At 39.9% G+C, this 18,553-nt stretch overlaps 1 protein-coding gene across 1 annotated transcript in view; it reads left to right on the top strand.

Moving 5' to 3' along the window:
- Positions 1-504: 504 nt before the first annotated feature.
- CUL3 (cullin 3) overlaps positions 505-18,553 on the top strand; it is a 59,060-nt gene continuing 41,011 nt past the window's right edge. Inside the window, exon 1 of the mRNA XM_087725481.1 lies at positions 505-893. Coding sequence (XP_087581607.1) covers positions 828-893 — 66 coding nt within the window. The 5' untranslated portion in view covers positions 505-827. The remainder of the gene's footprint in view (positions 894-18,553) is intronic.

The raw sequence follows: 18,553 nt of genomic DNA on the forward strand, positions 1-18,553 counted from the left end.
GAAAGCCACCGATTTCCATAGTTTAAAGTCCATTAAAAACGGTGTCATTTTTGTTTGTCAGACAAGAAGAAACCAAATAGATCACAAAAGATGCGTGGATTGCCAGAACTAGGTATTGATGTACGTGTCGGGCAAACAAGAAAGGGGGGGCGGTGGGAGGGGGAACCAGTCGAGCAACGCTACGTATGAATCAACCCTCCTCTTTCTGAGCTTTTACCGCGTGACAACGACATCCTGTCGCCACCGCGCTGCCGTCGTCCAATTACCAGCCCCGTTCGTTCGCGCGCCCCCAGCGGCAGTCGAGGGGAAAGACAATACTTCCTCCCCCCCACCCCACTTTTCGTTTACCGCGGCAGCCGTTTGGAGCTCTCGCGAGACTTGCCGAATCTTCCCCCTCCTCGTTGGGTTTCCACGCCACTCCCCCTCATCCCTCCTCCCCGCCGGCTGTGCTCCTCCCCTTTCTCCTCCCTCCCCCCCTCTCTCTCTTGCACCGCCGCCCCCGCCTGATCTGTCTGTGTCTGTGTCTCGGGGAGAGGGGAGGGGGCCTTCTCGGCCCTGCGCACTGAGCGATGTTTGGCCGCCATCGCGGCGGGGGAAGAGGAGGCGCAGGAGGCTGAGGGAGTCGCCGCCGCTTACTACCGCCGCCGCTGAGCGAGAAGAGACGGCCGCCTAGGCCTGCCACGGCTCGGCTTTTTACTGTCTACTGTCTGAGTAAAGGTCGCCGGCGCCTCTGTTGTTGTCGCCGGAGGGAGCTTCTCCCCGATCCCTTTCCCTCTCCGCTTCCTCCTGGTCCCCAGGAAGGGGCTCCGCTCTCGCCGAGCCCCAAAATGTCGAACCTGAGCAAGGGGACGGGCAGCCGAAGGGACACCAAAATGCGGATCCGAGCATTCCCGGTGAGTGAACTGAGGCTGCGTCGGTTGCGCAGGGCCTGGCTTGGCTCGGCCTGGCGAAGGGACGAGACGCCGGCCTCTCCTGGCTAATTTGCCTGAGAACCTCGTCGCGCTCTTTCTCTCGGTCCTTCGACCCGGGCTGTCACTGACTCTTAAGGCCGGGGGTGGTGGGGGAGGAAGTGGGCCTTGCAGCTGAGGGACACAGCAAGCCCGGGTGCCGCGGTTTGGCGAGCAATGGGGAGCCCAAGTTTCCGTCACAGGAAACGAAGAGGGAGGTTGGAGGGGCCGTCATTTGCCCCAGGGAAGGACGCTTCTCCCAGGCCTTTGTGAGGGATCTGTTGTTCCTTTTAATTTCGCTGCTTAAGTGGCCGAGCCTTTTTTTTTTACCTTAGAAGAATAAATTAACTCACAGGGAATCGGCCTCGTACCTGTCGCGCCTCAAGTCAGCGGACCCACCTGGGATGTTTGCAAAGTTGTTTTTGGGAGCCAGTATCGATAGCCGAAACTGCACACCGTTTGAAACCGGAAGGCAAAAACAACCTAGTTCTGAAGTAGGACATAGTTGTCATTTGGGAGGAATTTTGGGGGTGATTTCTTCCATAATTGCTTCATACCTTGTGATGATTTCAGTTGACAGTTGCTTCAACTGGAAGGTTGGAAACACAAACATAAGGGCATTCTCTCATCAGAGTTTTTTGTGACATGAAGACTTGGGGATTTTCAGTTGTTGAATCTGTTGCTCTACACATATCTATAAATTTGAAAGGCAATAGCTTTTCTTTTTGACCTAAGCAAAAGGTTCACTATTGCTTAAGGAATATAATGACAAATAATTGTTGGCCTTGGTAAAGATAGAAACTTTGCCCATTTAACAAATAATTTGGCAACTGTCGCTGACAACAGTGGAGTCTACAATTCTTTATCAAAAATACATTTTGAAGCAGTACTTAGATTAAAAATAAAATCTTAGTATCCACACCAGTTTACATAGAAATTTAGTGGTTTTCTATAGTTTTGCCTAAGTTCATAAAATTCACAATTTTAACATGTCAGCTTTTTAAAAAAAAAATACATTTATCTTCTGCCTATTTTGCTAGATATGCTTTTAAAATGCCTTTAATTCTTGTTGCATTTTAACTGTATTAAGAACCAATGAAATACAATAGTATTTTTTGATTAATTTAGTTGATTTTGATGTGACTACAACCAGTGGGATTTTTTCAGGGATAAAATGTTACTCTTTTAAAGGAAGTTTTGTTATTTTTTACTGTAATCAATATGTCTAATCATATTAATAACACATTATGTTAATATATTATGATGAAAGTGTTAACTGGATGTTCTAGTCGCCTGATAAGTTTGGTAAATTAGACCTATGCAGCAAATACTTTAGTGTATACAAAAGTTAACTTGAACAAGAGAAACAAAGTTTGCAGTCAATATTCTTCATTTTGCTTACTTTCTTACAGATGAGCCTGTAAAATATTGGTGGGTGAACATTGTTCACAGAGTACTTCTGTTCCCATGAAATTGTTTCATATTAGTGAATATTTAAAACTTTTCTGATGGTAACAGGCTTAGAACTGTTACAACATGCATAGAGTTAGTTTATGGATACCCCATGTAAAAGTTAGTGATTCTGTGTGCAAAGAATATTAAAATTAATATATCAAATTATTTCTCATAATAGAGAATGTTTAGAGAACAGTAAAAATCAGTTATTTTTTTCCTGATGTATATGTAACATTGAACCTCAGCATGGTATTTTTTGCTTAGGCAGTTAATATACAGATCACCCCACAAAAAAATCCCAAATATCAATAAAGAAATGTAGGTAGATCTGCAGGTTATGTTAAACTAAAACTGGATCTCATGGCTTAATGCAATATGCATTTTAATTGGCTTCATCAGTAATGTCACATTACTAGAATATGTACTAGTTCTGACATTTTAAGTTTTAAAAAGTTTGAGTCAAGTTTACTTTTAATTGAGTGGACCAACATGATTTTTTTTGTACAATAGGATGGACATTTTTGAAATAATTCTAATTTTTCTGGTTTTGCATAGAACAATACAGTAACCGTAAATTGTGCAATTTGGGTATAATATCAGTATAAGTTATTTAATTATATTTACAAATTGACAACCTACCTTATGATGAGTTGATCTGCATAGGACTTAAGAGCAGATTATTTATATGGTCACTTCCTAGTATGAACATATGATTAGGCATTAAATTAATTTATGAGGTTGTGATCTTATTACCAATTAATTGAAGAGGTTCTTAATTTGTTATTCTAATGAGATTAACCTGCTGCTCTCCTAAATGTTAGAAAGTCCTTGGTCCTTATTTGTGCTATCTTTTATACCTGTTTTCTTTGGGAAAGGAGCATACATTGTATGTTTTGTGCAAATCCTGTTGGCCTGTGAGCTTTCTTCCATCAGCCCACCGTCCCCACAACTTGTGATAAATTCTTAAGAACATATTTTCCCTGAAAGGAAAAAACACTGTGGGGGGATTATGAGTGGGCATACATTTAAAAAATGTAATGTGAACAAAAGTGGAAATGTCACATTGCCTTTAATTATATGCCATTGACAAATACTGTATATAACATGTATTCTTTGAGTGTCTATTCTGAGATATAGTGTTATATTTTCAACATTCTTTGAATCATATTTCTGTAGCTTTGCATTTTATTCACGTAATTACTTCATGTTTAATACATGGAGTCAGTCTCTAATTGTTTATGTGTCAATTTTCTTTATATTCAGATGTGGGTTTAACACTTTTTCAGGGTTGAGAGTTTTGTGGTCTTAGTGCAAAAATATAATAGTGTTGAAAATACAAAAACTTGTTCACAATTAAATATAGTTAACATGATTACGGTACAATCATATTGTAGTTTAGTATCCATTTTATAATTTTCTTTTGAAAGGCTGTGGAAGGCTCCCTTTAGACTTCTGTGGTTTAGAAATTGTAAGCAACCTCTGGTGTAGATAACATACACAAAAAAGTAGATTAATGTATTTGGTTATTTGTCCCTCTTTGAAAAACGCTTAGAAATATAATAATATGAATAATAGAAGAAAGGATGATTAACTATTAACTGATTTCAATCTAGATATTACATTGTATCAAAAAAAAGACTAGACAGATTCTTGTGATACCTTAATATTTATGACTGGTAGCCATTTATGAAAAGGTTCTTTAACATTTCAAATATGCAAAATGCTTCATCCATTGCATTATTCTGTACTAAACAATTTGTAATTTACACCATAAAATCATGTAGATTGACATAAGGGTTGTTGATGACTGTATTCATAGATAACATTTTTGCCATTCTCTGTGATCAATACATTTAGCTTATTTTTAGTGCACTTCTGCCTTGTAAACCAGGAGTTCTCAAGTATACAGCATTGGGTTTCATTGGGAGACTTTCAGTTTGACTCACTCAAAGGAAATCAGACCAGGTATAGTTTTGTCAACTCCTAAATAAAATTCCAATAAATGTTTGCTGAATAATTCTATTTAAGATGACTAGATAATGCTGCACAAAGCATTCAGTAAAGATGCTTCATGAAGCAAGTTGCCCCCGTCTCCAAAATCACCTGTTCTTTAAGTATTAAAACATCTTCATCCTGTATAAAACTTGGTATACAGACATACATAGTTGTTTCCTTAGTAATCACAGTGCTATGTGCATAGGTATAAGCAATAGTGTTGTTTATACCTATGCACATATGAGTATATTGCATGAATATATTGCATATTGTTCACCAAGAACACCTTTGTTCTTTGCAAATAGCCTTTCTAGATATAAATACAAAGGATTTCAGAGGGATCCCAGATTAATTATATATTTTTTTCTTAGCATAATGGAGGCAGAAACAGAGCACAGCAGTTTGAATTATATTGTAATATTCTGTGCTGCTTTGTTTCATTCATTGATTTGCCAAAGTGTTCTTATCCTAGTTTTTAGGTTTTCAGAATGTTGCACCTGATTAAAATGTAGGTCATCATTCCCAGGGATGGGTTCCGGATGGCTTTACTGCCAGTTCGCTTGTGTGCATGCTTTGCATGCACACACGTACACTGGATGCACGCTATGTGCGCATGCACAATTCAATTTAAATTGTTCTGCGCATACGCAGAGCTTAAAAACAAGATGGTGGTGCCAACAGCGGCGACCAGGGAACCAGTTCAAAGGTGTGGCAGGCCTGAGTCGCTGCCACTTCTAGCCACCCAGGCTGCCATACCATTACCAGTTCAGCCGAACCGGTAGGAACCCACTTCTCATCATTTCCATATTTATATAGAGAAAATTATATAGAAATATTTTTGGTGTGCTAGTTTTTTTTAATCAAAATGAAAGCTATTATAGATTACAAACTATGGTTTTTGGTTAACTAAAGCAACTACTAGTAGCATTCTCACATTATACTGAAAACATAAACAATTGTTTGAAGTACGAATAATTTAAGGTAACATTTTACTCATTGTTATATAAAATATCAATTATATAAAGTATGACATTTGAAATTAAGTTTAATATAAGTTTCAATTGTTTATACAAATTCATGTTAAAGTCCTTCAGAAAAGTTATTCTTTAAATTCACATTTGTATGTTTTTAAGTTCCCTAAACTGCTTTCTGTGTCTTTGGACTAAGATTATAAAATGTTTCCAGTATCCAACCAGACATAATTAATTGTTCAAATGCTACCCAAACAGGGAGATGTGGGTGATAAGGAATCTTATACTTTGCTACTTCAAAGTATTTTGCCTCTGGTATTAGTTTCAAGTTTGTGAAAAAAAAATCTGAAGTAATTACATCCAAGACAAGATATCAGAGAAAGGATGGTTCAAACTTTGATCTACTTTTTTATATAATTATCACTTATAAAACTTATCACTGATTTAAAGTCATTTGGTGGTTGAGAAGAAACATGATTATCTTGTTTGCAGCCTTTAGCATGGATCTATAAATTCTGATTCACTCTGCTAATGCCATATTTGGTGATATTTGTATTTGGGTGTATGTGTGTTAAAATAGGCATGATGGTGGTTGCAACAGTGTGGTTAAACTCTGTCTGTTTGTACATGTATATGATGTCAATAAAACACTCTTTTTATGACATTTTTCTTGTTCTGTCACACACACACATCTCTTAGCCCTCACCATCATTGCCACTGCTCATGTTTGACCTGGAGTAAACACAGTGATTCTCAAATATAAGGCAGAAAGTTGTATAAAACCTGAAAAATAATCAGGTTGTTATATATTAAAGTTTGTTTGACTCATACTGCCATCAGATTATTTTGTATTTTCTTTCAAAAGATCAATATGGTTAGTTTTTTTCCTGGAAAGTATTACAATAAAATGTAATACTGTAAATATAATACCAATGTTTCCCATTGGATATTTTGTTGAAAGCACATCATCACCCTGCTTTTCAGTTTTTATTCAGGAAGTGAATTAAGAACTGTTAAAATATGGATCAACTGTTGACAAACTCAAGAAAAGACTGAGGCTGTTTTCTAGATTGTATTTGATGACTTATGGTACTTCTGAAAAATACAGTGCAAGTGTAGTACAAAAGTAATTTTTGTTTACCGAATGCATATTACAATGACTGTCACAGTTACAATGGTATTGCAACAATGACTTTGTGATCAGTGCCCACATTTATGACCTTCACAAGTTTGCAAAGCAAAGAAAGCTGAAGAGTATAAGCACAGTCGCAATGTTGCTTAGCAACCATTCACTTAACAATAAAATTGCCTTTTCAGTTGTGGTTGCTAAATAAGGATTATCTGTATTTGTCAGTCATTCACTTCAGAGTTATCAAGCTCTGATAGACATTAGTTGCCTGGATTGTCTGTCAGTAACTATTACAATGAGTTATTGTAAGGTCATGATTGTGATATTGGTGATAATATTTAGCCATCTCATCTTCTCTTTTTCAATCATCTTCCTTGCCATGTATTTTGAGAGCTAGAAAATCTACAGAGTACCCTGGCTGCCAACAGTTACTCGTTCATATAGTTCATACCAGTGAATATCCAGAGTGCACCACGAGGAGCTTTATACCCCTTCACACAGGTTATATTGAAACATAATTCCAACAAGGCCCAAAAACTACAGCTGTGTTCATATACCTAACTGCAGCATAAAACACAGTTTGAAAGGATGGGTTGTTATACAAATTGTGCATACTATCACCTGCAAAAATGTCTGATGACTAATAACATCCTGATAGGTCCTTTCAGATAATAATGGGGGAGGGGGTAACAAAAGTAAGGTAAGAAGATTACAACTCTCTTCTATAAGATACTTCTACAGCAGCAAAAATAAATATTAGGAATAATATACTCCAGAAATTATTTGTAACTAAATAGGGAGTTTCAGCTGTCACCCTCAGGTCATCAGCACTAGGGTTGGTCTATTCTGCAGCAGAATACTGTGCCCCTATATAGCTTAACAGCTATCATACTAATAAGTTAAACCCCAGACTCAACAACACCATGAGGTATATAAGTAGATGCATTAAAGCCACTTTGACTAGCTAGCTTTCTGTTCTGAGCTATATAGCACCACCAGCTGTAGGAAGGCAAGATGCACGAGTGAGAGAATACAGAAAAATTATGAACAATTCACTCCTATTGACACCTCACACATCTGCCATGACTTTTTATATAGGTGGGGCGTAGAATCCTCCCCTCAGTGTGATGTGAGGTCCAATATCAAACTCTAGATCATGACCGGCTGTAAGCTGAGGACATATACTGGTTCAGTACAGTACTCCTTGACTTTCAACCAGTGACTGATGAAAATTGCAACAGCATTGAAAGTGTGACTTATGAATGTTTTCCACAGATATGACCTTTACAGCATACCCATGATCATGATTAAAATTCCGATGCTTGGCAACTGATCCATATTTATGACTGTTGCAGTGTTGCGGGGTCAAGTGATCATCATTTGCGACCTTCTGACAAGCAAAGTTAATGGGGAAGCCAGATTCACTTAACAACTTCAGTGACTCACTGAAGTTTATAAATCACTCGTAAAATGGGGAAAAACTCACCAAATGTCTCACTTGATAAAAACATTTGGGCTCAATTGTGGTCATTAGAGATGGACTAGCTGCATCTGATTTTTTAAATGTAAACAATGCTGCACTTTGATGGTTAGATGACCTAGGCCCGTGATAGAAACCTTTAGCATGTGTGCCAGAGGTGGCACACAGAGCCCTCTCTGCTGGCATGTGCGCCGTCATCTTAGGTCAGATATCTGGCATTTCTTTTGTGAGCTTCTATTTCCCTGCAAACGACAAAACAGAAGCTCACGAAAGAAAAAGATCTTACCTCTTGCTGCACTGCCAGTGTTGGGATGACCTGTCTCCAGCCAGCCAGCCGGTCTTTGGGTCTCTGCTGTGCTTGCGCATGCATGTCCGCCCATGCCTACGCTTATCTTTCAGTTTGGGCATGCACATATGCCCAAAATTTGGGCACTTGGTCGCCATCACTGAACTAGACATTGGTATTGCTACTGATTGCTGACTGCAATTCAGCAAATCTCATTAGGCTCAAGGTTGACTCCGCCTTCCATCCTTCCGAGGTGGGTAAAATGACCCAAATTGTTGGGGGCAATATTGCTGCCTCTGTAAACCGCTTAGAGAGGGCTGTAAAGCTCTGTAAAGTGGGATATAAATCTAAATGCTATTGCTATTATTGGTGTAAAATTAGCAAAATCAGAACTGTAGTTTTGGAATGAAGGATGTTGTTACCAAGCTTACAAAGGTATAATGTGAAAGTTCATTTATAAGACCAAATATCCAAACACTTCCCTAATTTCTTGTATAGAAGTGTAGTTGTTTTACATTTTATTGCTGGTTTATTTGTTACATTCGCTTGACTAATTCCTTTTTTGTATGGGAAAAGGAAAGGCTTTATAGTTTTTGTAATAAAAAAAGACTTGCAAAAGCAAAACAAGGACTTTGCTTCCTGGAAGCATTTATTTTGCTGTTTTTTAAAAAAATTAGTTTAAAAGTGACACTTTGGAAAACAATACAAGAATTTAGGCTTAATCTGAAATTATTGTTATTGATAATTCTGTTTCCTTTTCGGATAATGACCTTAAATATTCATTTTCTTAAGTATAGAATTGTATGTACAGTGCTTCAGGCAAACTGCTGCTGAATTTTAGCAGTACTAGATATAGGTTGCCTATTGCCGATGAAGAAGGAAACCGTTCCAGATCAAGAGAATTTGTATGAGAATTTTTGGATAGGGTAAAAACATTTAAATTGATATTATTTGACAACATTAAATGTAAACCATTTACTAAGTATTGTATTTCTGAAATAATAAAATATAAATGCAAAAAGAAAAATTTATAAACTTCTCTATGTTTATAAAAAATATTAGAGCACAAACAAAATAAAATACTTCAAATAGTGAATATATTTCCAAATGGAAAATTAATTATGACTAGAAATCGGTATAACTTTTATTTATACAGAAACTATTAACTGATTTGATTGGTATAATAGATCAGACAAATATAAGAATTACAGAATTTTGCATGTAAATATATTTTTGTATTTTTTAAATTCTCCTAGGTGCTGCTTGGAGTGTCTAAGCACAGATTAATGTCAGCTGGCTGCCCGAGGACTGAGTGTAATATTTTTTGTAGCTCCGCCTCATGCTCTCCTCAGAGGCTCAGTTTCAAAAAACTCAGACGCCCTACGGGACACATTTTGGGGAGATCCAGCCCTTGTGCACCAAGCTGGTTCCCCTAGTCAGTGTAGTATAGCTCCTAGAATTTTATTTTACTGTGGTTAGTTAGCCTAGACCTTCTGTTTTCCCATTTAATTTCTCCTCTGTTCTAATTCGGTTTTTCGTTCACTTCAAAATCAGCTGTTTGGCGCGAGGCAGGCTTCCTGGAGTGAGGCTGCCTTTCTCTATTGTAAAGGCTCCTCGTTGCCATGGGGAGGCTCGTTAGCTGCTGCTAACGAGCCCGGGGGACGGATAGGGAGGTAGGGTCCCCAGCGCAGAGCATTAGGCTCTCCAGCTTCCCCCGGTGTTGCTCCAGGCGCGCGCGCGAGTTGCGGCCACCATTTTGTATTTAATTTGGCGCGCTTTTTCTCTGAGGCTCTGACCATTACCGCGCTGCCTGCCCTCACTCGCAGATGTCCGCGGAGATGCCAACAATAGATTATTAAGAGTAGGTGTCAGCTTTTTATAATGGGAAAATCAAGAAATGGAAGTCACTAAAAGTCTTGGAATATACTTTAATATTGTTAGGATATAGTAACAGAATATTGAAAACTTGTGAGAACCCCTCTCCGCTTCAGTTTATAGTTATTCCAATCATGGCAGAGATACGTTTCTTATATTTTCTATTTTTCAGAGATTCAGATATGTTTCTTCTAACAGCTTGGCATTCTCTTCCTTCTTCTCTGAGTCAACCCAACATTTTATGACACAGAAATTGATTCTTCATTAGCATAAATAGTATGAAAACTTTTGTATAATTTAAAAAAAACCTGCAGGAGAATTGTAAGTTCTTAAAAAGGTAGGTAGTGATTAGGTTGGACATATTGTATATGTTAACCCGGAGGAGGGCCTTCTCTGTGGCTGCTCCGGCCCTTTGGAACGAACTCCCCGCGGAGATCCGGACCCTCACCTCCCTTCAGGCTTTCTGTAAAGCCGTTAAAACCTGACTGTTCCGACAGGCCTGGGGTTGACGAGTTCCCTTCCCCGCTCGAATTGTGTGACTGTTGATTGTTTTTAAATTTTCTCTGTATCCTGTTTGTTGTTTTTGCCTTGTCTGTAGTATTCCCTCCCCTGGGTTTGTTAGCCCCCCTGAGTCCCTCCGGTAATAGGGCGGCATATAAATGAAATAAACCTATAATCTATAACCTAACAGAATAAAAATATCAAGAACCAATCCCATGTAGTATTTTAATGAATGAAAGGTACCATCTGTAAATTGAAATAATTTGTTGATCATACATATTTTAATAAAGAAAGTAATACTACTTCTAGATGATGCAGTTTATCTATTGGCTATGATTGTGAAAAAATTCTTAGAAATTGAAGTCCATAATTCAAAATGTTTTCATCCTTGCCAAATTGTCACCTGCAAAATGGCTGTTGGGTACTTCAGTTTGTATAATCATATTTGACACTCAATTATGTACATATATCAAATATAAAAAATGGTTGAATGAAATCTGACAAGTTGTCAGATTTATTATCAATTTATAATGTTATGGGATCACATTATAAAATTGATTGTTAACCTCACAGTTTCCAAACCCAAGATAAAGTATGTGATTTTATGCCTGGCAAGGGTCAAATGGGGAAAAAGAACTGTGAAAAGAAGGAATATGGAAGAGCATTACAGCCAAATCTGAATTTAGCAGACTATTTAGAAGACAGGATTCTGTTAAATCAAAATGTCCATTAAATTTGAAGGTGAGGAAAGAGAGGAGTATCTAATGACAGAAAGATTCAGTATTGAATCACAATGATCTGCTGCTGTAGAATAGAGGACTGGGCTTGCATCCTGAGTGAAAGCCCGGCTTTGAAGAAAACAATATAGGAGGGATGCGGGGGAACCCCTACAGGGTAAGGCTGAGGAGTATGTCCAGTTCTTGGCGGATAAAGTTGCTCGGTTTCGGTCGGACTTGGATTCCACCTCTGCAGATCCAGCCGAGACACAAGGGGATAGCTTGGCAGACCATCTCTGGGTTGAGTTTCAGGATGTTGCCTCTGGGGATGTGGACAAGGCCATACGAGCTGTGAGTGCCTCCACCTGTATACTGGACCCGTGCCCCTCCTGGCTGGTTGCCAACAGCAGTGAGGTGACACGAGGCTGGATCCAGGCGGTCGTAACCGCCTCCCTTCGGGAGGGGCACTTCCCCACCGCACTTAAAGCGGCGGTGGTGAGACCCCTCCTGAAGAAACCATCCTTGGATCCAGCCGTTTTTAACAATTACCGTCCAGTCTCCAACCTTCCCTTTGTTGGGAAGGTTGTTGAGAAGGTGGTGGCCTTCCAGCTTCAACGGTCCTTGGAGGAAGCTAGTTATCTTGACCCCTTCCAGTCCGGCTTCAGACCTGGTTACAGCACAGAAACCGCTTTGGTCGCATTGACCGATGATCTCTGGAGAGCCAGGGATGGAGGCCATGCGTCCATCCTGGTTCTCCTTGACCTCTCAGCGGCTTTCGATACCATCGACCATGGTATCCTTTTGCGACGACTGCGGGAGGTGGGAGTGGGAGGCACCGTATTACGGTGGTTCTCCTCCTACCTCTCGGACAGGTCGCAGTCGGTGTTGGTTGGGGGGGCAGAGATCGTCCCCGAGGCCCCTAACTTATGGGGTGCCGCAGGGCTCGGTCTTATCCCCCCCTACTATTTAACATATACATGAAACCGCTGGGCGAGATCATTCGGAGGCACGGGATAAAATACCATCAATACGTGGACGACACGCAGTTGTATCTGTCCGCCCCGTGCCAACTCAATGAAGCGGTGGACGTGATGAGCCAGGGTCTTGAGGCCGTTAAGAACTGGATGAGAGCTAATAAACTGGTACTCAACCCGGACAAGACCGAGTGGCTGTTGTGTTTCCCTCCCAATAATTTGGCCAGTGTTCCACCGCTCAGGCTGGGGGGGTCAAATTCTATACCCCTCAGATAGGGTTCGCAACTTGGGAGTCCTCCTGGACCCACAGCTGACTTTTGACCATCATCTGTCGGCTGTGACCAGGGGGGCATTTGCCCAGGTTCGCCTGGTGCGCCAGTTGCGACCCTACCTGAATCAGGAGGCCCTCACAACAGTCACTCGAGCCCTTGTGATCTCTAGGCTGGAATGCTGCAATGTGCTCTACATGGGGCTGCCCTTGAAGAGCATCCGGCAACTTCAGCTAGTCCAGAATGCGGCCGCGCGAGTGATAGTGGGCGCACCTCGGTTCGCCCACATAACACCTATCCTCCGCGAGCTGCGCTGGCTACCTGTTGATCTCCGGGTGCGCTTCAAGGTGCTACTCACCACCCATAAAGCCCTCCATGGTAGTGGGTCTGAGTACTTGAGAGACCGCCTTCTGCCGATTACCTCCCTTCGACCCATCAGATCGCACAGATTGGGCCTCCTCCGAGTTCCATCTGCCAGTCAGTGCCGACTGGCGACTACGTGGAGGAGAGCCTTCTCAGTAGCAGCTCCGACCCTTTGGAACGATCTCCCCGTAGAGATTTGCACCCTCACCACCGTCCAGACCTTCCGCGCAGCCCTTAAGATCTGGCTATCCCGTCAGGCCTGGGGATAAGATTTTCATCCGCCCCACCCGAATGTTGAATGAATGTTGTGTTTTATTGTTTTATTTTATTCACATATTATTTCATGTTTTGTCTTGCACTCCTTTCCCACGAATTGTAAGCCGCCCTGAGTCCCTTCAGGGAAAAGGGCGGCCTATAAATGACAATAAAATCTCTAAAATATATATATATAAGGAGAGGCGAGGACAGCAAGAACATAGAGGGGCAGGTTATTTTTTTCCTTAGGCTGAAGTGAGAATGTTGTTAAGATATGGAAGGATGCCGGGGATGGAATAGTTAGAAGAAAAAATAATATTAATTAATTAATTAATGTTTTGTAGCATATTTTTATCTTATGCTGCAGACTACCCAGAGTCACTAACAGTGCAGCATATAAATGTAATAAATAATAGAGAAGGGTAGTATAAATATTTACTATGTTTATGTAATATACTCTGAAGCTTCTCAGTAGTGTCAAGTTGCAGCTCCACAAATAGAGTAGTAGTTATGCATGTAAAAATTATTGAGGCAAGTGAATGATTTTGATGATAGCTCGGAGAACTGGGATTATGAATATGAGTGTGTTTTTATTATGTAGCTACTAGTGGGACAGTTGGAGAAAGTGGGTTTGGGTGGTTGATGTATTTCATCACTGAGAATACATAAAGTTGTGTCAGAACTGAATTAATTACTGGAAAGCAAAGGATGTATGTGCGTTGTAATTATAGTCAGTGAGCCAATGACAAACACAGGAGAAATATGGTTCTGAGTGGACATTGCAGAAGAGGGTCTCATACGGTGATACAGGGCCCTTCTTCTAACTTAGTAGTTCCACCTGAGTGGTTGACTCTTAGGCTTTCTTGGTAAATACCAAATCTATTTGAAGCCAGACTATATCTATTCACCGTGTAGAGATGAATGCAGATGTAGGCTTGACATTGCGTTAAGAGACTTGATTATGCAGTGATGATGATGTTGTTCTGTTGAGGGTCTATCCACCTGGGTTCACGTTTTATTGCAGTAACTGCTATACCAAGGATAAGAAAGGGATATAGGTTCAGTCCCCTTGGCAGTGACCAATATCATTGTTCCAGAGATGAATGATGAAAAATTGTGTCTTGGTGTGCCATCAGGACAAAATAGGACTTCTATGGGTTCTTAGTTGTCCTGCTACTTGACAACAACCTTCCTTCAGCTTCTGGATTATTCTGAGACTGGTTTTGGGATCTCTCGGGTTTTGGTGCTGTAAGATTAGTTTCCAGCCTTTGAGAGTCCTGAAAGGCTAGGGCCATGATGGCAAACCTATGGCACACGTGCCACAGGTGGCAAGTGGAGCCATTTGTTAGGGCACGTGAGGTGTTGCCTTGTCTGCTGCAGAGTGCATGCTCGCGCTGGCCATCGCCCTAATCCTAACCCTAACCCTAACCCTTCTTTTGAGGCCATTTTTTGCCCTCTGGAGCACAAAAAAATGGCCCTCCGGGCAAAGCGGAAGTTCAGGAACAGAACCTTCAGGCTTCCCTGAAGGCTCTGGAGGGCAAAAACTGGCCCAAAAGTTCTAGTTTTGCTAAAAACCAGTTATGTCAGTAATAAAGACCCACAGAAGATAAAGTGTCTGTATTTTTGAATCTGTTATTTTGATCAATATAAAAGTACATGAGTAAGACAGCTTTCTTTGGTTTATATTATTGGCTTGCAGCATTCAGAAATTTCCATCAGTGAGAATAGCATGATCTTCCTCATAGCTATATATCTTTTAGAAGATATATGATTTAAGAGTGATCTGAAAATGCAGATGTATGAGGATGATCCATACACATCTTTTCTACATCATGGCGACCAAAACTGAATGCAGTATTCCAAGTGTGGCCTTATCAAGGCCTTATAAAGTGGTATTAACACTTCACGTGATCTTGATTCTATCGCTCTGTTTATGCAGCCTAGAACTGTGTTGGCTTTTTTGGTAGTTGTTGCACACTGCTGGCTTATATTTAAATGGTTGTCCACTAGGATTCCAAGATCCCTCTCACAGTTACTACTATTGAGCAAGGTACCACCTATACTGTACCTGTGCATTTCGTTTTTCTTGCCTAAATGTAGAACCTTACTCTTTTCACCATTGAATTTCATTTTATTAGATAGTGTCCAATGTTCAAGTTTGTCAAGATCCTTCTGTATCTTAAGCCTGTCTTCTAGAGTGTTGGCTATTCCTGCCAGCTTGGTGTCATCTGCAAATTTGATGAGTTCCCCATTTATTCCCTCATCCAAATCATTGATGAAGATGTTGAAGAGTCCTGGGCCTAAAACAGAGCCTTGGGGTACTCCACTGCATACTTCCCTCCATGTAGATGCAGTTCCATTGAGGACTACATGTTGAGTGCAGTTGGTCAGTCAGTTATGAATCCATCTGGTGGTGGTGCTGTCCAACCCACATTCTTCTACTTTATCTAGTAGTAGGTTATGGTCTACCTTATCAAATGCTTTACTGAAGTCCAAGTAAACTATATCGACGGCATTCCTCTGGTCCACTAATTTTGCCACTTTGTCAAAGAATGCAATAAGATTAGTCTGGCATGATCTGTTTTTGACAAACCCATGTTGACTTTTGGCTATTATTTTGTTTACTTCTAGGTGTTCGCTATTTCGTTGCTTGATTATCTTTTCCAGAATCTTTCCTGGTATTGAGGTCAGGCTGATAGGTCTATAGTTTCCTGGATCTATTTTTTCCCCTTTTTTGAAGATGGAAACCACACCAGCTCTTTTCCAGTCCTCTGGCAATTCCCCGGTGCTCCAGGATCTCTGAAAGATATAGTTCAGTGGTTCTGAGATCTCATCTGCCAGTTCCTTCAGAACCCTGGGATGTAATCCGTCTGGTCCTGGTGATTTGAACTCGTCTAGAGTAGACAGGTGCTCACTTACCATTTTCTTCCTTATTTCAATTTGTGTTCCTAATCTGATTTTTGTGGTGCTGTTTTTGATAGGTTGGACTGCTTTATCCCTTTGTGTAAAGGCAGATGCAAAAAATGAGTTAAAAAGTTCTGCTTTCTCCCTGTTGCTTGTCACCTTCTTGCCACTTTTTCCCAGCAATGGATCAATTGTTTCCTTAACCTTTTTCTTGGTTTTAACATGTTGGAAGAAGCTTTTTTTGTTATTTTTTACTTTTGTGGCAAGCCTTTCTTCATTGTGAGCTTAGCTTTCCTTACTTCATCTTTACAGGCTCGGGCTATTTGCTGATATTCTGCCTTAGTTACGTCCCCCTCTTTCCTCTTTTTATATTTAACTTTTTTGTCTTTCAATTTGTCAGAGAGTTCTTTATGCAGCCATGCTGGTTTCTTTTGGGAGCTGTTATTTTTCTTCTTCATTGGTATTGTGCTAGACTGAGCTTTTGTAATCTCATTTTTCAAAATTTCCCAAGCTTCTTGAGTTGTTTTCACCTTGAGGATTCTCATCCATGGAATTCTTCCCAAGCTCTCTCTAAGTTTATTGAAATTAGCTCTTTTAAAATCCAAGACTCTAGTTTGACTTTGTTCTATTACTTGTGTTCGCATAATGTTGAATTCCAATATTGCATGGTCACTTGCCCCCAGGGTTCCTGTGGCTTCAACACCTTCTATCGTTTCCTCTCTGTTAGTGAGAATTAAATCTAATATGGCCTATCCCCTTGTTCCCTTCTCTACCTTTTGGGAAACTAAGTTGTCTGCTAGGTTCGTTAGAAACCTGTTGGATCTTCTACTTGGTGCGGAGTTTGTTTCCCAGTTGGTATCGGGGTAGTTAAAATCCCCCATTACTATTGTGGTGTGTTTCCTACATACCTTAGTTAGCTGACCAGCAAAAAGTTCATCTACTTCCTCTGCTTGGTTGGGTGGCCTGTAGTATAGATCTATGGCAATGTCATCCCCCCCCCAACCTTTAATATTGACCCAAATGCATTCAAGATAGTTCTCATCATTGTTGTGCTCTATTTCTGTAGAGATGTAGTTATTTCTTATATATAGTGCAACTCCACCTCCTCTTTTATTTGGTCTATTTCTTTTAAATAATTTAAATCCTTCTAGCTGTATGTTCCATTTGTGGGTTTCATCCCACCAAGTTTCTGTAATGGCAACAATATCGTATCTGTCTTCATTTACTTGAATTTCTAATTCACCCTGTTTATTCCTCATATTCTGTGGATTGGTGTATAGATATTTGAGTCCATTTTGATTGACCCTATGTTTACTGTCTACATAACCTGTGTTATGCCTGACTGCCGCTATTTTCTTGCTACTTGTATTATTCATGCACATGGTATGGCACTCACTATTAAATGATTGGTTTTGCTTGACAGCAGGAGTGATAATCTTACCAGCACAAACATCTATGTTACATGCACTGATAACTCTATGAGCTTATTTATCTTTAAAATTGTTTTATTTCTTCAGATGGCTAATATCTGATTGACATACCTGGTTATTCCAAATATATCTGAGCTTTCTTCATCTTACATCGAACTATTCAGAGTTTAATAAAGTCTTCTGCTTCAATGGTACTGTAAGAAGTAGCCATGTATAGTCTTAACACATTTCATTAAGAGCTACCTCAACATTCTAATGACGTCACAGACTCTCTTATGCCTCTTAGTAACCAAATTAGAACTTTGAGTTTCTGTATGAATGGTGTATACATGTTTAATGAAGACGGTTTTTATAAAACTATCTGAAATACTTGAAAACAATCCTTTTAAAGGATTTCTAGAAAATGATTGTAAAGAAAACACTTCAGAGGTAATACATTATTACCAATACTTAATTTGGAGAAAAATCTATTCAGTATGCATATTGCCTATAAATTTTATGGCCTTAGGTGGTCCATTATTTGGTGTGATCCTTAGTTACTTTAATTGCTGTACCTTAACTTTGCAGTTGCTCGTATTCTTAAGTTTAGTATATTCTTTGAAGTTCAATGTTGTGATTCACCCAGCCTCTTGTGTATGTCTCAGCAATGCTGATAGGTCATTCTATGTGTAACTTCTGGTTCTTGAAGGTAATTCATGATTATGGACAGAATTGGAAATAAATTGATCTGAAATGGAACTTTGGTAACCGATTAGACTCTTAAATTGCTGAGTAAGTGTTTCTATTCATTCTGTGTGGATATATCTAACCATCAATAATACGATATTAAATATTAGAACTCTTTCTGAATATGTGAGTATACCGTTTCCCTGAAAATAAGTCCTCCTTAAAAATATTGCAATGCGGCAGCAGCCTGAGGTGAACCCGATCGCTGCCTCCTGCACTTCAAAAATAATAAGACTGCCCCCAAAATAAGACCAAGTACTTATTTTTGGGGGGGGGG

This window comes from Thamnophis sirtalis, unplaced genomic scaffold (assembly GCF_051295495.1).
Source record: "Thamnophis sirtalis isolate CommonGarterSnake01/CBP01778 unplaced genomic scaffold, rThaSir2_p1.2 scaffold_11, whole genome shotgun sequence".
NCBI classification, from domain to species: Eukaryota; Metazoa; Chordata; class Lepidosauria; order Squamata; family Natricidae; genus Thamnophis; species Thamnophis sirtalis.